At 35.7% G+C, this 21,207-nt stretch overlaps 1 protein-coding gene across 1 annotated transcript in view; it reads right to left on the reverse strand.

Annotated features, from left to right (window-relative positions):
- LOC114940899 (uncharacterized) overlaps positions 1-21,207 on the reverse strand; it is an 82,847-nt gene that overhangs the window by 19,397 nt on the left and 42,243 nt on the right. The window contains exon 2 of the mRNA XM_029315678.2: positions 18,892-19,019. Within this exon, the coding sequence (XP_029171511.1) occupies positions 18,892-19,019 (128 nt within the window). The remainder of the gene's footprint in view (positions 1-18,891; positions 19,020-21,207) is intronic.

Consider the following 21,207-nt stretch of genomic DNA (forward strand, 5'->3'; position numbering starts at 1 on the left):
AATGTCAAGTCGAGTTTGTGACATTAACGCAACTGGCCCTCCCACGTCGAAATGGGATAATAAAGTGTTGTAATATCCGACGATGCTTCAGTATTTATGTAACACAGTCAGTAACTGTTGGAGGTTCATTATGTTTGCCGATACAGATAATGTCGTCATCAGAATAATACTGAGTCGTCAACCACTTTATCCTTTTCGTTATCTCTCTTATATATCAGCTGCATTTTCTTTGCAAACGCACTGCAAAAAAATTTCTTAACTTGACTAAACCCTTCAACTAAATTACTATTTTGTCAACTGAACGTATACTAATATTTAAGTCAAATATACGTTTCGTTAGATTTGATATATTATATTTAATTTAAATATTATGTTAATACATTAAATTATATTTAATTATATTATATTTAATTTAAATATTTTTATATGTTCAATTAACAAAATATATTTTGTTGAAAAGTTTAGTCAAGTTAACAAATTTTTTCAGTGTGCGTAATTACGTTTTTTTTAAAGACGCACCAAATCATGAAATTGTGAATTTTGACGCCAAGCAAAATCATGCAATTGACATATCGATAATGCGATCGATCGATGAATAAACGAGCTCAATATATTCAATTCTAAATGTAATTTGTTTGCGACCTCGCAAAAATATCAATTTGGAATCCATTTAACATATTGCGCGATACGAGAGAGATATGCGGAAGCTAAAGAGTTTCCCGAAATTAACGAAACTCGTTCATATATATATATGTGCATAGATATCGTTGTATCTATGCAGATAATAGCGCTGGCCCAGAAACATTCGCGATATTACATTGAGATACAACTTCTAACGATGATGGCTGACCGCTGATGTCTGTAACTACTTGCGGCTGATTTAATCGCGAGTGTTTGCTGATCGCTACTGCACTGCTACTGTATACGCTTCTATTTATCGGGATCGACTTACTTTGAATGTGAAAGTTGAAACAACAAAATTTCATTTATATAAATATATAAAATAGGGGGAACAATTTTTTGTTACGCGTAAATCGCACTAATAATTAAAAATTAATTAAAATTGATAAATTAATAAGTAAAAGGCTGTATTAAATTCGTCCTCTTAAAAAAAGCGTTGTAAAATATTTACCACAGAATTATATTATCGGTAAAAAAGAAAAACAAATCGTAATTGATTGTAATCTATATCAGGTTGCGCGTAAATCGCACTAATAATTAAAAATTAATTAAAATTGATAAATTAATAAGTAAAAGGCTGTATTAAATTCGTCCTCTTAAAAAAAGCGTTGTAAAATATTTACCACAGAATTAAATTATCGGTAAAAAAGAAAAACAAATCGTAATTGATTGTAATCTATATCAGGTTATAATTGTGTGCAAAATTCGATACATTTCATCTTGGTACAAAATTTAAACAAATTCAATAACTGGAAAAAATCTATAGCTACATTCTGTTATATTTTACATGAAAAACTTTTCTTTCATATCGTTCGGAAATACACACGGAGGCTATTTATTCATCGACTTATATAATATAGCGGCTTATACATATAATAAAGCGAGAAAGTACGTGCATTGTGCGTTTAAGTGCGATTGAAAAACTCAATACGAACAAAAAGGAAGAGGTCGCGCTACGCTTGACTCCATAAGATAAGCGCAATTTTAAATCGTAAAATATTACGGGAATTTGCGTGCGACGTAATATCGGTGCGTGCATATCTCAAATATATAGTATATTCCGCAGTGCAAATGCAACGACAAATGTGCACAATATGTAAGAAAATATGAGCGAACAGCGGTGGGAGGTTTATGCAGTTATTCGATTTAAAAGTGTATTCGGTGGAGGAAATGCAATCTCTGCCTGTCAGACGCATCGATTTTGGAAACTAGAATCGATTATTTATATGTATACATATATATCGAATATACATATATTTTCGCGTATGTTTTCTTAGTGAAATATAATACGTTTCCAGTGTTGGATAGTATCTAGATACAGTATCTAGATACATTTTGTGTATCTGAATTTATATTTGAGATATATTCAAATTGAAGTATCTATATCTGTATTTAGATACAAAACATTTTTTGTATTTGAATTGCTTTTTTCAGATACATTTGCAGATACATTTTCACATCTTTTTTTTGAATGACAATATCTTTGAGGAATTTTTCACGTGTTAAGATTAACAAATAAAGTCGTAATATAAACAAAAATATTAATAAAGATAAAAGAATTATTCAGTACATTTTATGCATATTACCATTATTATGATAAAATATAATTTAAAAGTATCTGATATGTATCTGAGATACTTTAAAAATATCTGAGTATCTGTATCTATATACATTTTAATTTGTGTATCCGTATCTGTATCTACAATAGATACATTTTAAATGTATCTTACCCATCACTGTACGTTTCATTTTTTTTAAACCCGTAACTTTTTTTTCGGCGCCGTTGAGAGAACAATTGATCGAAATATAAATAACGTTTTGCTTCTGAGAGACGAGAGAACGGCGGATGCTGCGCTGTCGTCTTCGAAGGAACGCGAATTTTCACGTGGCATTTGTCTATCTTGTCGGCCCGAAAATGGCGGTTTAAACTTCCCCTAATTTTTCTTACGAATTTCTCGAGACTGGGATCTCCTCTTTCTCTCTCTCTCTCTCTCTCTGCCGTTTTCGTCGCGAAGTTGACGGCAGCACTTGGCCGTCGATTTCCTCCGGGACTTTGAGTTTTATGAGGGAATGTAAATTTGCCACCTCGAGTTTTCCGCCAATGGTGCCCTATTCGAGAAACGTCACTCGCGCAAATTGCTGCACCGTACACGAATCACGTTCGTTGATCGTGTGTTATTATCTGGCAGCTTTCAAATTTGACCTATATATGGGCAGGACTAGAGTAAGAAGTTTAGTGAGAATTGCAATTTAATATCGCGAATTACTAAAGAATTTTCTATTAGATCGCTTTCAACATAAATTAAAAAAAATTTCCTCTTATTTATGTGAAATTATTCCGTTATAAGAATAAATAGTCTTTCAGTTAATGATATAAAATAAATTTATATATGATTGCAAAATTTCACAGTTTATATTTGTTTACGTCATTATTAATGCAAATCGACAGTTAATTTTCTAATTATTTAATTATAAATTATAGGAAATCTGAAAGAGTAAATTTACTTCCATGAATTTTATGGATTCTGGATTCCGATATTCATTGTATAATTAGATTTAAAAGTGAACTCCGGATATTCGTTGCGTAATTACATTTGAAAGTGAACATGATGCTGACGGGCGTTTATCAAATTATTAATGCGATGTAAAAGATGATTAATTAATGAGACGTATAGACGCGCGATTCCCGTTAAATGGATCGTCATCGTAAAACGACGATTGGCAAACGGCTTTCATTTTTATTTGCATTCCACTTAAAAATTAGACATCAATCGGGACGACGCTAATGGACGTGTAATTTCTCTGTTGCATGAACGGGGGAAAGAAAGAAACGTCGTCGACGAGAGACAAAGGCATTAAAAATTTCAAGGGTCATCTTGAATGCTTAGATGAATGCCATTCTATCTCGTAATAAACGGAATTTTTTCTTTGTAAGGTGAAAAATTACTGTCAGTGTAAAAAAATGAGGGCGACGAAAGTCGTTCGATAATTATTATCTGAAGATAAAATTCTAGATAATTATGAATAGAATCCGAGAGAGTTTAATAAGAAAATCATAGTTTCTGTGGAATAAAAAAATAATTAGTTTGAATTTGCTTTGAAAGATTATTTGAAAAGATATGTAGATTGTTGATATATGATTGTCATATTAGATATCATGATTTTGCACTTTATCAATTATAATAATGAGAAAATAAATGACGCGTTTAATAAAGAGAAATTTAGGATGTTTAATATTCTTCAAAAATTAGCTTATCGCGTCAAAGACGAGAAGGGAAATTTTCATTAGAGTGAAATAAAACGGATATTATTCTACATTCTTCATCTGACATAATGAATTGACATTGTTAGGAAATAACAAGTCAATTCATTACGGGGGAAAATTCCGAAACTCCGAAAACTGACTTCTTGCATAAAAACAATACTCTTGAAATACTGTCTGAAACAGCTATTAATATTGTTGTGACCTTGCTAATTTTTTTATCCACGTCCGTTTCTCATCTTACATTAACCACATTCTCCTACGACATGTAGGATTCTCTATTCTGGGGCAAAGAAGAAGAGATAAACTAAGAGACATGATGTTGAGAGCTGAGCTTTCGTTATCTTGCGAACTGTCAGTTTTTCAGATATAAAAAATTCATTTTTTTTTATAATAAATAATATTACATTATTATCGTAAAATGTACGCCTTTGAATTGATTCAGTTTTACGCCAATATCATTTGTTCAAATTGAAGATAAAAAGCTATTTCCACGCTCATCATAATGGGACACTTAAGTAGCTATTAATTATTATCCAGTTTGATTCGCGTAAGATCGTAAAGTAAGAAAGACAGGAAGCGGAATTTCATTGAAGCAGCTTTGAACTACGATCCTTTCGACAGCTTTCGACAAACGGCTCAGGTTCCCTTCGAACGCCCACTGCTCCATTTCACTTCATCCCTTGTACTTTCTTCAGATTTACAAACTTCCAACATCCTCTTTCAGTAATCTTTCATGGAATTCATCAGCGCGCTGTATTTTACTTCACTGCACTTTAAGCTTGTTAGGACAACAAGTCATTGCGTGAGGGTCTTGCTATTAAAGAGCTACGAAACGCGAACGTTTAATTCTCTCGTTTCCCCTTAATAAACGACGCAGTTAATACTTAAAGTACGAAATTTCATTATTTATTTGTTTTTCAAGATATCACATTTTATTCAAAGACGTCTCAATCTTTTGTATTTAGTTTATACATTTATTCATATTTGAAAAACTACTCCAACGTGAATATAAATTCTTGGAAGTATTTATCAATTTTTTGCGAGTTTTTCCATCTCAATATTAATCGACGATTGAATTTCTTAGAATACATTAGTCCATAAACATCCGCTTACATCGAGATATTATTTTTATCAGACGAGGTATTTAATATGCCATCACGTTCGCACGAGCTAAATTTTTGGTGAAAAGGGAATGTAAGTAATGTCGAGCAGAAAGCAAAGGAATAATACGGAGCAAAGATCTTTTAAAAGGTCGCTACGAGATACCCGATTCACATTTCGTCATATTTCATCCAGATTCGTGGTATCTAGCAATGCATCCGCGAATTTCCAAGTATGCTTTGACACGACGCCAAGCATGATGCTTGCGATAATTTTATATTAATTGTGCCAGCATCCTTTGTTTCGACTATTATTACATTTCTTCGATTTTCATCTCGATTTTTATTTATAATTTATTTATAATTTAAATAATAATACATACATATATTTATCGATTATTAAAATTATGTAATTAAAATATACTGACAAGCGAGCATCTTCATTCAGTCGTTTGTTTTCCCAATATAATAAAGAGAAAATTCCTTCGTTTCACTGTGATATCGCTTACACAAACGTGACTAATTACGGATTCATTAAACACATAATGAATTGACTTAGCTGGATAATTAAAAGCATAGGGAACGTTCGCGCGAGCTAATCTCGATATCGTTAAGCCGTTATAAATATTCAAACGCTCTCTCATTCTCCTCATAGGATAGGACATCTAAGCCTTGGTGAGATTGCATTTCGATAACACGTCTGTCGCTTAATACCCAACGACAGCGGCAATTATGAGCGATCGATATTATCATAAAACGGAAACCCGGGCCGCGTGAACCGATACTGTTGTTTTACTAGACAGCCTCGCTTTTGCACGAGACGCATCAAGTAGGAAGTGTCGAACGGGGCACTCCGTTTTAATTAAATGTTTGAACAGCGGATTTGCAATCAAACTACGAGAAGCGTGAGCCGAATCGAGTATATATCCGGAGTTTCCCTTTTGCGATCCGTCCCGTTGCGATATCTCGATCGATCGCGTCAGTTTCCGGAAACTCCGTCGTCGGATTAGATTTACGTTCAATCAAAACTAATTATTCGCATATAAGTGTTATGGACGTGTGAAATGCGAAAAATGAACGTATATAATATATGGTACTATATATATATCGATGGGATCTCGCGGGAGATTTCGATTCTCGACATCAATTTTTATTCCCAATTACTTCCGTGGATTAGGAGCACAATTCAAATTATTATTTCATTCGCGCGCTTTCCTTTCCGAACCGTTGCTGCGGACATTTTTGCAATTTTTCTTCAATTTTAATTCGCAGAGCAATTTTACTTTTCTATTTTCCGAAAAATCTATTTTAAGATACTGTAGCGCACGATAATTACGTGATAACTATATTTGTGGAACGAATGTGGAATTATGACGGATGACGTGGATTGTGATTACGCTTCTGGGTTACACAAATTTTGCTCCAAAATCCCCGGCGCGGTGACGTCAGCTGTAACAGCGAGCGCTCTCGCTCGTAAGCCCGAAAGTCGCTTTCGTCTACTTTTTTTTTTTATTGCGACCGACAAACACATTACTCAGAAGACTGCACGCGCACGTTTGCGCCCGTGCAATACGCAGATCTCTCGTTTTACGACACGTATCTGATAAAGTGCGCGTTTGGCGCGCCTCGACCCCGTTACTGTGCATCCACCGAGCTTTTATTAGCCCTTTCAGCGTAAGGATTTGTCTCGCTATGCAGTTTTTCGCGGGATATCATTGATTTGTTTCTATACCTCGTTGATAATTTCGACCTCGTTTTATTAATATACCAATATAACGGAAATTCGAAGAATCGAATAACGATCGAAAAAGATAATGAAATAAAATACCGTGTACACAAAGAGATAGTTTATCTTTTATAGAACGAGATCCCGCAATGATGCATAAGGATTATTTACGACTTGTATTTTGCAGTGAAATTCAGGATGAAAATAAAATTTAATTGTATCATTTTTTACTACGTAGTATAAAATATATTTTGTCATATATATTGATATGCATTCTTGTATGTGTGTGTATATATTTCTTTAAATAGATTTATAAATCCCCATAATGTTTGGGAGAGAATTTTATTCATAATAAAAAATATTGAGATAATTAAAAAAATACTCATATATCGTGTATAATTAAAAATGTATGCGGTTTATTCGTGATAAATATGAAACTTTATCCTGAATTTTCGTTCGCAAATTAGAGACTATGTAAAGTGAGGTTTTTTACGCAGCGGATGTATGATTTTATAATTTATAATAGAGATTATAATGTAAATAATTTTCTCTGCTTTGACTCTCATCATGAATTATGTAAAGTGGGCTTTACTAAAGACTCTTTTCAGTTCGAGGAGTACAATACATCGGCGTTTTATTTTATCATACATTAGTTAAATCGTCAAATTAATTAGACCAAGTTACCGAAGAGCTTCATAAAGCCGAAGAAGCGGTTCGATAAAATAATTTGTCGGTTTTATAAGACGTCACGTCTCTCTCTCTCGACGCGGCATCCCCGTTTTCCGGAGAAAATTGTTTTCATCGAGAGAAGCCAAGAGGGCGAAGATGAAGGTTCGGCGGGTCTCGCATTAAAATGTCGAAGGTGTCATTATTGACGCGAGGTCGCAGGCGTATCGTTTACGGACCGGTTAAAATGCATCGGAGCGCATCGCCGATAAGTGCACGTCGCCTCTTTCAGGAATGTCCATTTCGCGCGAGAGGAACCGGGAGAGAATAAGAGTACGAGTTTATCTGGCGGACATTATATACGTGGGTGTTCATGGAGACGCTTTGTGTTTTACGTATGCGCGACAGAATAGATGAGATGTAGCGGCGACCGCCACGGGATAAAAGGAGATGTTTTATGTATAAAGTGTCGCCGGGGTGAAAAGGAGACGTCACGGAGAAGGAAGGAAGCGCAACAGAAACCGCGAAAACAGCGTTCGCGTCCAAGGAAAATGAACTCGACGTAGCGCGAAACCACGAGAAAGCGGCTGTGATTTTCGGACTTGCAACGAATCCATGTGGCATTTTTTTCCTTTTCTTTTAAGGACAGCACACGCTTTAATCATATAATCATATATAACCAATCGTAGAAATTTTTCATAAATTATTATTCGCTTGTGGGCGCGATTTTTTGAGAAAAATATTATCGAAAAAGAAGACAAAAATAATAAGATGTAATCAATTTGGAAAATGTTCTATTGTAATATAATGCAAATATTTCAATTTAAAAAATACGCTGTAAAATAATATGTGTAGAAAGATTGTTTAGATTTATAACATTTTTGTATTTTTCTGTTTTGCGTATCTTGTTTTTATTTCTCACTTTCTCAGTCATCTCTTCGCTAAGTTATTGAAAATACGAAAAAACGAATATTTATACAGAGATATTCTAATCCGCTGTGGAACGTGAATGCGGATATCGTAGGTATTTTCTTCATCTCGCAAGTGAAAATTCAAGGTATTGGTACATATGAAGGCACTTTTACTGCCACAATATCTGAAGAAGCATATCGATTCTGTCTTCAGAAAGTATGTGTCTTATGTCAGCCGGTACCTTTGAGTAAAGTAAAATATTGATACTCGGAGATGTATCGACATTTTCGAGAATATCCTTATTTGAAAATAAAGATGTAACGTGAAAGTTTAAAGCTCGAAATTATTCTTTTTTTCGTTTCACGAAAAAAATTTATGTATACATACATAGAGGCGCAGAGAATTTCACATTCATATTAAACGCTCGACTTGAATTATCGATCGTTTTTAAATATTTTGCGATGTAAATTTTTTTCTAAATTGCAAAACGCCCCTGAAATTTTTAATTTTTCTTCCTCGGAAAGATTTACAAATTTAAAAGCCACTACGGGGCTTCAAATTCGGGTTCGACTTCAACGCGCATAATTTATACGTCTCACGTATCGTCCTTCATATTTCATGTCGCGAACAGGGCGTAAAGAATTTTTCTTTCCCGACTGTAACACAAACGAGTTCACCAACCGACGATATTTCACCGGTGTTATGCAGTCATTTCGATTTCTATCGCGCTGCGTTGTTGCTTACGTTTTTTCGACCGAGTGATTTACAGATTAATATCTACGACCGCAAACATCATCGTTAAATTAAATGGAAAAATAAATAGTTGCTTGAAATATATTCTAAATTGCATTTCTGCAAAAGAATATTTGTCTTCGGGTAGATTGTTCCGCGCCACTGATGAGTTTTCACGGATAGCTTCTCCAAATGTGCCATGTGTATGCAAATTTTATCTCTCTCTCTCTCTCTTTCTACTACATTTACACGGAGGGAGAAAGGTATTCGAATAACAGCCATGCAACTTCTTTCTTTCGGTTGCTATCTCAACAATTCCTTGGGAAATTGAATAATGAGCGAACAAGCGTTCAATTTAGCGTGGAGTACCACAGGCAGGAATGTAAGGATCTACCGAGTTGCCAGATTAATGGCGCTACCCTACGAAGAGGTTCCTCTGCCGAAGTTCTATTTATTTTGGACGAAATTTTATGTTGCTGCTTTCTGCAGTTTTACGAAGAAAAAGTTGCCGTTCTGTTAATGCATCGCGGTCTCGCGTACGTTTCGGTTAATTTTAGTTTCGCTTCTAGAAAACAGAATGAGAGAATCGGCTGAACTAAGGTTGAAGTTAAACGATGTTGATCAAATCGATTTTCTGAAAAAGGAAAACGGAATAAACTTCTCCTCTTCGCAGTTACGTCAATATCATTTCTCTCTCAATCTATACCTCTTTGAAATACACAAATCGTACATTTTTGCAGCAATTCACGGTTTATAGACGTCTCTGTAAATAAAAGATCGCGTTATACACATATGCTGAGATATATTTATATTATATCACATATCATACATCATATATATATATATATATATATATATATACACTTGGACCATCTTACAATATTTGCGCCGTCAGCAGCAATCGACAATAGCTATATGATTTCGAAAATGGACGGGTCTGCCTCGGTCGGGACAAATTTGATCGGTTCACCCTACGTGATATACATCCCGTGGCGCAGAAATGACACGCCATACGCTCGCTCGAATGACAGTGATTTTTCCGAGCAAACGATAATTTCGGCCGATTCGTAAATCGTAAATTCCAGCTGCGCCGCCCTCGGGATCGGGAACCTCGACACGGACGGACGATATATCTCGACTCTCGAGAAGATCGATGTGTGCCTGATCGGTTTCACGTTCCTCTTCCTTCGCCCGGTACGTAGTATATTCGACTGTACAGTGACGACGGAGAAGAAGCATCCGTTTTCGCGGTACAAACGAGCCTCTGCGCGAAAAAAAAAAAAAAAAAACGGGACTGTGAAGAAAAGTGTGCGCCGGCAATTTGTCGGCAGAGGCAAAATCAAATTGAGAGCGAAAATGGATAGGGGTAGAAATAAAAGCTGCAAAAGCGAAAAAAGGTAAAAAATCGCGCGAAACTTGAGTTTTTTCCATATTTAAAGGCAAAAGATTTATTTACTCTCTATTCGATCCACCTTAATTGTAAGAACACATTTAGAATAAAATACAACATATTCGCGTTATTGTCACATGATGATTATCAAACGCTGCAAAAGCAGCTTAAATTGTATTTAAAAAAAAAGAACTTGCTCATTTTGATAAAAGAATTTTGAGCAAAAGTAACACGTTATATATATCGTCATCTTCTTCTCATTCAACAATACTTGAGTGGAAAGATAACGACACGAGAATTCCGAGACCTGTATTATTTCTTAAGGTATAAGTACTATATGAGATGTACTGTACTCATGATGATACTCTATTCTAATTAATTCTCGCTGATGAGGATATATGTAAGGATACCGAGACAATATGCGAGACTATTTATCAAAGTAGCTGTTCCTCGAATAAGTATATTTATTTATAAAATAAAAATGAAAATCAAAGCAAAATTGTAAATTATTCTCTCACGATATTTATGGTGTACAATTATTTATTTAAATGTCTTTGGAATCAAATATGCATATTTGACTTTTCGCATTTTCTACGCAATCAATTTCTTTTTCATCGATATGTATACTATAATTTGGTTAATACTCGATATGATGAAATTGCGCACTACAATTCTATATCGTATCGATAAATGTCAAATTATTTTTTATTCATATTCTATTTATTTTTGATGTTTATATGTGACATTTTGAAACGGAGATAACCAAGATAAAACCCACAATATTCAATACTACATCCAATTGGAATATCGGATTGAAAAGATCGCTTCTGTATTTTGATTGCTATTAAATTATTTTTTCTCGACGTAAAATATATATTCTAAAGAATACAATAGTATTTGCTCTTTGTTTTTGGCACGGAACGCTGCGAGTTTTTTCGTAATTTTATCAAAAAAGCCGCACATTCAAGTCTCCTTTTTTGCGATTGATTTATGAACCCGTTCTCTTTTCTCTTCAAGGCACCAGTATAGATATAATCACAAATGGGTAAAAAATTAAAATCGATTGTGGCGGGTACCGATCGCAATTAATTCGGCAGAGGTTAAATTATAGACATATGCGCACGTATCCGTATGTGTGTGTGTGTGTGTTTGTGTGCGTGCAATTTTACTCTTCATCTCGCCGACGCAGTCACGTTCGATGCAGTTAAACGCGCGCAACTGTTACATACTTCCGCGGATCGGTTTATTGGCTCGAAAACGGCAGACCGAATTGTTTTTTATTCGCCCTTCTTTTTTTCTGCCCCGTGATGGAGAACGCCAACGCAGAGGCGCGTTATGAAAATCCGATGCGGCAGGCGCTGCGGTGGTATAGTCGCTCAATTATTATCAGCGGCAAAGTTTCAACCCCTTGCATCAGAAACGCCAGCTCGACAAATTGTACCATACCGCTATTATATTTATTGCATATATGATAAAACTGAAAACGGCGCGCGCGAAATTTTGTGTCGCGAGCGAGAAAGAATTTTATTCATTTAATCATGCGTAATAATAATTTACACTTTTGATTATATATTGACAAAGAGTGTAGAGCTTTTTCTTCTTTTTTTTTTTTTGTCATATTTGACGTAAAACAGAGGATGTAATTACTGCCGTATGTAATATATCGTAATTATTCTGAATTTGCTTCTCAAAGCTTGCTTCACGTGTCGATTATATTATTCGTGGACTCGCTGGCGCACAAAATTGTGGGCAGCGAGCCATAGCGTCGAGTGAATCGCGTTTAATGAAGCGTGCAAAAAACGTGAAAGGGTACAAGAGATAAAAGCGGCAATTAGCATTAACAGAAAAAGAGAGAAGAGCAAGGGGAGAGAGAGAGAAAGTGCAGCGAGAGTCACGTTTTCGTCAGTGCTAGCTGCGGCACGAAAATTGAATTCCGAGGAAGCATGCAATTCGTGCGAAAATAATTTGTCGGGATAACTAGAGACATTTTTTTTTTTTTTTTTGCAAAAAAGAAATATATATACATATTTTTCGGTTCTCCAGTTTGCAATTCAGAGTTTACTCCGATAAAGGTCACCGGGGGTTGTGATATGATACATAGATATTAGCGCGCGAGAATCAGCAGGGCTTTTGTTCGTATATGACACCCGCGACAGCCCATCGAGTCGAGAGAGATCCATGAAGTACGACCGCGGGATGATGAATCGCGAGAAGAAATGGCGGCGGGAAAACGTGCTCCATTTTCCAGACCGGACGTCCCGGTCCGGAAAAACCGATTTCGTCGTAAAAAGCGGCCCGCGCGACCGATCTCGCCGAACTTCTGACCCTGCACGTCAGCTGTTCGTGCCATGTTTCGAACGTTCGCCGATTTATCATTCTGACCTTTGCGCCGCCATTATCGAAATCTTACGTATAGGGAATGCCATATAATCGAAGAATGAATTCCGGCTAGAAGCACTTTTCCGCTTAGTTCTCCTCTCGAGATTGAACGACGACTTTCGGTTATTTAGAAAAATCATTTAAAATTAGCAATTATAGATAATTATTATAATACCCAGCAAAATTATTATCCTCTTTCTCTCTTTTAATGAGTGAAATTAAATTTTGATCAATCAATGTGCAAGTTAAGCTTCCTCTATGAGAAAGCCATAATAATTGAATTAATATGGGGAAGAATTTTAATTTATTATTTTAATATTTATTTCATTATTCTTATTTTTTTTACGTTATATTATTTTAATTACTTTATTAAAATTTATTATTTAAATCAACTCTGTTAAGAAACAGATTGCAGATTTAAAACCATTAATTATATTGTCTAAAATTAATTGAAATAAAATCAATTATAATCCTAACTTTAATCAAATTGACAGATCTATGTGATAATATTGAAGGAAGAAAAAATTAAATTCAATGATTCGCAATATTATCAAAGCGACAAACGTCAGTTGATAAAGGTTGATTAACATCCCGTGAGGGTTTGAAAAGAGTCGCGCACAAAGAAATACGGTAGATACATTTTTCTTTCTCTTTAATGAGAAAACTCGACACGCAAACCGCTCGGTGAAATCTACAAATAAAAGCTAATCAAAAATCAACGTCGAAATAAAGCTTTGAGTGTTTTTTCAGAGTATTTCCGCCGAAAGGGGTTGCTTGCTCAAGAATAATGGGATTGACTCTCTTTCTCTCTCTTGAACGCTAAGAACACCAAAACCATCCTCAAATAAAAACTGTGGAAAATCCGTCGGTCGTTTAGATTCAAGAGATAGCGGCTCGGCAATTGCATCGCAATTCCACGTCGCTTAATTGAATGCCATAAAGATAGAAAATAATTGTTCAACTTTATGTGCACGCCCTTTTCAATAAGTCTTCTGGGATTTTTTTTCAAACGTGAATTTTTTTTTGTCGATTATAAGAAGGAATCGATCACGTTTGACGATAAAATAATAGATAGTTTTTTTGATTCATGAGTATTTTTGCACTTGAAAAAAAATTCGCATATGTGAAAAGAAATAAGAAATACCCTGCCTGGTTTTTTTTCGCGGTTCGTAATATTCGCGCTAATATGACGGAAAGTTAAATATAGCGAACGTGGAACGCGATCGCGCTTCCGGATAAAAAAACAGTCATAATCGTATCTCCGATCTTAGATTCATTCCTCTATTTAATTAATTTAGAATAATAAAGACAGCGCTCTCTTGTCGCGAGCGGGATGTGAAAAGTCGCGTGTTTTTTTCCTATACATCGCCTGTTTCATCCAATCCCGCGAATTTCGCCGATGAACGAATATTAAGCTTTCACACCCTCGAGAATATATACCGCCACCATCCAATCTCTATGCAGATACGAGACGAGCGTGTCGGATCGTGCGCGGGAAAAAAAGTGTGCCGTCGAATGGCAGATAAAGGGAGCCAGCCATCCGAGTTCGGGAAAACCACAGATTCTCGACAAGATTTCTCTAGATCCCTTCTCGTGTTTTGGCACCGTAGATTTATTTGGCGATCTATGCGCGGCCTCGTCAAGGCTCTCCGTCGTATAAATGCTTTCGGAGAAACAAAGAAATCCGTACAGATTTTTTACGAAGTCTTTTTTTTTTTTTTATAAAGACAAAACATGCCACAAGATATAGATGATATTGAGACGGGAGGAGATTTAGTATCGTGAATAAAAATCTGTAGCTACTTTCGATTGTTGACTTTAAAATTGAAATCAACGTTCGGTGAATTGTATTTGTAATCGAGAAATAAATAGGATAACAGGATATAATATCTCTCGAATATAAAGTTAAAGGCGCGGAACTAATTTTATCGAGACGTATAGATGTCCAATTTTATATCGTATTTATTATTAAAATGGCTACGATATGAAGATGGCCTCAAAGATATTGAACATAGAGAGATATATTCTGTGTTTTCTCTGATTCTCATATAATATAAATGTTTCTCATAATAGTACAATGTCCCTGAAACTTGAAAAGGTAACCCCCGGCGTTATATAAAGCGATAGCTGCAAACACGGATGTCCTTCGTTATTTAAGACAAGATTATTTTTACAGCGAAAGATAACGCGTCTTATTTAGTAAGCCGGGGAAAGTTAATCGGGATTAATAACGATAGCTTCTTCGTAAAAGTGCGCGACTAGAACTTAAAAAAAAACTCCGACTTTTTTCCAAAACTGGAAACTATAATAAAGCTTCAATCGATCTTATTGAAAATAACTCTATATATAAATACCATATGTTTAATAAATACATTTAACACAACAAATATATTATATTTTAAATGTCTACAATTTTAATTGAATCTGTTGAATACATAAAATTTATATTAATACTAATTTGTAGAGAATTCTTGAAACATATTATTGGAGCTTTTCTACAATTATAAAATATATTTCAAGAATCCCCTCGAAAAGAATTGTCACTGCGTTTATATGCGAATCGAATTTGATTTCGCAAATACACTTTCATCCAATTCGAGATTATCGTGTGTCTATCGCGCATTAATGGGATGCTATCGTGATCGGTTTTTTTCAAATCAAACAATTAAATCGAATTAAAAAAAAAACGTGGCAGAAGTTTAGTATTATTGTGCCAATTCGAGTCCATTGCTGATACTGATCTGCGATAGCCAATAAATAGATAGAGAGATTTGGGAGACCCTCTCTTTCCCATGAGAATTATTCCCATGAATAACGCGTAGGATCGGCGACCTGTCACAACCGATAACGCTATACTAAATGTTAATTAATACGTCGTGATATATGCAATTGGCACTGATTTGAAGGCCAAATCGGGAATGCCCGATGGTGCGGCATAAGGGGGACGACACAAGGGAGTGGGAGTGACGCGTGCGTAATAATGCAGTGCCTGCAGTGAATGCACCTCGAGGCACCGGAAGGCATCGAACCCGGCTCCGCCCCATCGTAGAGAATTGCCAGTTCACCTCGGGATCGAGAAGACTCGGGAGCCGTTATTTCCCATCCCATTTCTATGAACTTCCCGAATTCAATATACAGAGTGTCCGGTAACTAACGGACCAACGATTACAAAAATGGATTCTTTGGTCAATTTGGGAACGATTTTTCCTCAGCGAAAATGTCGAAAAAGGTCATCATTTTTTACAACTTTCCAATATTTGTCATTATGTATCTTTATAACTAAGGCTCGAATGAAAATTTTATTATAGTAAACTCTACCTGAAATTAACTGAAGAATGTAATTATGTTAGACTTTTAACTCCAAAACGTTTAGTTTTCAAAAAACCCATTTTTTTTTCAATCGCTTATAACTCGAAAATTATTGACTTCTCAACATTTTTGCTAAGGAAAAATCGTCTCCAAATTATAAATAAAATTATCTAGATGAAATCTTGGCGTCACCTTATCTTCATAATATAGATAATTTGACTTGAGTCATACATATAAAAATACTTGAGTAGTAGAACTGAAGCGGTAAGCGATAAAAACTTGTAAATAAAAATCTGAACATATTTTGATATATCCCTTTTATAAAATTTACATTTTTTTATAATTGTGTTTATACAAGCGGTCTTAAAAATAATATTATCTGGAGGTTATCTAGATGAGTTACCATATAACTTTATCTTTTATCTAGTTATATTTGAAACGAAATGATTTTTATCTTATCTAAGATGAATTTACATCTTTATTTAGTTACTTGAAAAATCATCCAAGCGCAACACTGAAAACACCGGAAAATAATTTACCGGATTCGCCACTGTTTGCTAACCATAATCGAATATATCGACACAGGTCGTCTTTCATCTCCGTCGAGTTTTGTTATTCCGATCACACGAAAGAATGAACGATAATTTAGGCAAAATACTTATATCGAGATAACAGTGAGATCGGGAGGAAGAAAAAAAAGGGATTGGAATCTCTTAGTTGAACAAGAGACGATTTCGTTGCATTTTGTGGTGATTCGAACTCTTGACTATATATACACGTGCGTATATGAAGGAAAAATTGATGTCGACGAAAAATTCCTAGATAAACATTCATTTGCGAATAGCAAAGCTAATGGCACAACGGAAGAGAAAATATATCTTAGCTTCCATCCGATTTCTCGCTTCTTTGAATTTTCCTCGCAATAAATTCCTTTATTTATCTTTACAACATAAAGGATGCAAAAAAATATGCGGGAGTAAAAAGAGAGAAGGAAATAGATAACAAAGATGATGGGGAGGAAAAAGCATCGAAATTCGATGGCGAAGAATTCGTTGCCGATCTCATCGAAGCGTCAACTCATTTAATTCAATAATAGAAGGCAGAAAAGATCCGGAAGGGATTTCCATCGTTATGCTGATTAGATCGTACCGTTTTATTAAGACGGCGGATGTAAACTTTGTGATTCATAAACTCGCGAGGGAGGTTTCGCTTTGGCGAGACCGAGTTTCCAATCGTTTACCCTCGTCGTCCGCCGCAGGCGGATCCATCGTCGACCTTTACTACTTCATCCTGTACTTTCCGATCCCGCGGAACGTTCGAGACCGCGTGCAAATTCGGGAGGATTTTCAGGGGACTTTATTATGCGCAAAGATTTCATTTGCATTCCAAACATTCGCATTCATTCCCTTATTCCAACCACGAAATGATTTTTATTGTCCATCGTTTTAATGTATTTTCAAATTCATTCCATTTTCGTTTATTGTTAGCTGCATAAACTTATTTTTCGCTGCAAAATATTTCTCCCTCATATTTACTCCAAAAATGTATATCGAAATTCATGAATATATATGGTTTATTAATATTATTATATATAAATAATCTTTTTTAAATTAATACTGATCTCTCTGTTGCACGACGGTAGAATGAATTTAATAGGAAAGAACTTGATCATTTATGCATCGCTTAAAGATGTAGATATTGACGATTTCATAAATTATTTAACCGTGTTAAATGAAGTATAAAAATATTTGCAATTTGCAATATATATAGAGTTAAAAATTGATATACTTTACTTCCTTTATGGAAAATATGCATTTTAATTCGCTCATTAAAATTACATTCTTTTAGATTATAAAACAATTTCCTTGAATTGCGAATATTTGAAAATCTGAGTAAATAAATAATATAGCGCTATTATATCCAAATAGAAATTTTCCATTTATTTTTAGTCCATTTTTTTACATTTATAAATTCTGATAGATTTTATTTAGGTAGAAAACAAATAGTTCTCTTTAAAAAAAGAACTTTTGGCAAAATTATAGATAAAATGATTTCAAAACAGAATGATTCGACTCAAATGTCAAAATAGATAATTGATTGAATATTGTTGTTGAAAATAGAAGAAAAATTTCGATTCGGGTATCTGATTTGTAAAAAGTATTTCTGATTGGAAGTTTCGCATTGAAATTGATCCGAGCAGTATTATCGTTGGAATATTTACAATCCTACTTAATATATTCGCTCAACGCGGAAGTTACTTTCTCAAATTTGCGAAATTCCTTCGGAGTACACGCAAGAAAACCCATTTCCGGGGTTTAGTCGAGGAGAAGGTGGAAATCGCCGAAGGCGAACGTACAAGCTTGCAGAGAAGGACTCTCCGGAGCCAATTTGCGCAGATTCGTCTCATAAATCCGACATCGGCCCGAGAGTCCGCCGAGAGGTAAATAACATCGTTCGTTATAGCCGACTTTGGAAGAGTGTCAAGCGATCGTGTTGGCGCCGCGACAACGAAAGAAATATTTATCTTTTTACGAGACATTCTCAGAGGCGAATTTTTCTCTCGTTTTCGGTCGCGCGCGCTCGACAATTTTCTACTATATATGTATATATAAGGCGGAAATTGTCCACGATTTTGACAATATTTGTAGCTGGCGTTCCGCAATAATCGAAATATGTTTCGCGCTGTTTGAACAGTTTTTGGAACGGAAAAAATAATATCTCGTGTACTTACGATGCACCAATCGTCCGTGGATGAGCATTCCATCAGCATCTGTGCGGTGTAATTAATGCACGGTGTAATACTGCCGACTCCCTCGTTGTACTGTCCACATCTATAACATCTAATACCATGTACGGCACCTGCAACACACCACATAAATTCATTAAATTAATCATTTCAATCGTCAACATGCGCTCTCCGTGAATGATGCAGATATCGAATGAACGAACCGAGTTGTGAGCAACCAATAAGTATCGTGACATTTTGAAAATGCATTTTTCCGATTTCCTCTCTTTCTACCCATCTGTCCGTTCGGCGAAAACAATTGGCGACGGACGAACGTCGCATCAATTCGCAGCTGGTTTCTCGACTCGCGATCCGATTAATCCAGCGCGATTCACACACGGAGAGGCTGCGGAAATCGATGGGATCTATAAAACGTTTAATCCCGCCTCGTAAACGCGAAAACTCGGACGCCGCTTATTCCGCTCGCGCGAGTAATGGCTCCTCGGCACGTATCGCGAGACCCGGTCGAGTTCATGACTCGAGCGAGTAGTTTTAGTGCGCTTTTCCGCGCCAGGACCGATCCAACTTTTTCGCCGGCGAGCATAATGCATGCTCGTAAAATTAAAGATTTACGAGGACGAGGCGAGCGCGCGAGTGCGCTAAGTGCCGATTCCAGATGAGATGCTGGACATGAAAAGGAAGATTCATTCTCTCCCGTCCACGAAAGAGGACTAACTACGTTCATAAATTTTACAATTATTTCATTAATTAATTTCTTCGAAGTAGCTTCGAAATATATTTCAAATGCAAATTTCACCCAATTTTTTTATCAAATTCATTCTTAATACAGAAACAAATTATGTTTTAATTATGGTATAAAAACATTATTTTTTAAGAGAGAAAGAGTTTTCACTTAACAATATCCATATTTTATGAAATTAGACAAGCTTGGCTTAATTATTTTCTTATTTATAAACACGGGATGAACTTTCGAGGAGCATCTTGCAAAAAAAAGAAGAAAAAAGAGGAATAGCCAGAAAAAGGCATAATTGATAAGAGTGATAAAGCGCTTTAAGTATTCGCCACAAATTCGCGGTGAGTCCTCCAGTGAACTTCAATAGTTTCTAACGCGGTCTAAGGGAGAGAAGATTCTTCTGACGTAGAGTCCTCTTGAGAGGTGAACCACCGTGGAACCTCGTTAGAACTTTACGAACTTGCAAGTTTATCGAGGCTGATGTTTCGTAATGCCAGCGCGGTGTTGGCTCAAGCTTCCAAGACAAGATATTAAGATTATATAAGTATATTCATGCGTTTTTTTTGCGCGTTCGTATATAAACCCCGTATGGTTCTTTTATATAAATTGAGGATATAAAATAAGAACCGGCGCGCAGAATGTCAGATAGCGTCGAGGAAGAAGAGACTAACTTAGATAAGTCTTTATTTTATACCGTATCGTAAAACCATGCAAGTATATATATAAAAATGACAGGATTTTACATGAAATGTTCCGAGCTGTAAACAGGAAAATCGCGTAAACGTAAAAAAGAAGATTACATTCCCTCCGATGTTATTTCTTTATCGGTCCGCTGCGTCGCCACGTCGACGTAAAGCGGTACATATATTCGAGATCACAGGCTTGGCTTTCCGGACTGGACCCGGGTCGCATAAGCTATACCGCAAAAGTGGTTCCGACAGCAAGAAATAAAACGAGATCAATCCGCGACGCGGCGATATCGACAAAACCGCGAGAGAATGGATCAGCGCCCGGCCTTGCATTTCGGGGAAGCTTTTTGCCTGGCATAGTGTTTTCCTATTTCCAATAAAATATTTTTGCCGCATCCTGATCGAGAGAGAGAGAAAGAAAGAGAGCTCTCTGCGCCGGAACCGACTCAATAAAGAGGCAACTTTTTCAATTTTCTGCGAAATTCGCCCGCTCGAAATTCGATACGCCAATCTACCAAATCCTTAACCCAGGCTTCATACATCCGCTCTTCTCTCTCTCCCTCTGTAATCCATCGATGAAAATCATTTCATATCAGTAAATTGATCATTTGAGTGATATGTAATTAAAATAATCTGTATATAATCAATCAGATTTAATATATACGACATATTATACAGCAACCGAAATAATAATTTTGTGCTGATCATTTCACGCTCACAAATCTCGTCATAAGCTTGAATTATGTGACATAAATTTATTAAACAGAAAATAAAATTAATGCGATGAGTCTCTTTTTTCGAAAAAAAAGGCCATATGAATTCTTTCCAGGGCGCGAGAATAAAATCTGTTTCGCGCCAAAAAAGACTTGAGACTCTCGT

This window comes from Nylanderia fulva, unplaced genomic scaffold, assembly GCF_048542155.1.
Source record: "Nylanderia fulva isolate GAGA-0341 unplaced genomic scaffold, ASM4854215v1 Scaffold7, whole genome shotgun sequence".
NCBI lineage: Eukaryota > Metazoa > Arthropoda > Insecta > Hymenoptera > Formicidae > Nylanderia > Nylanderia fulva.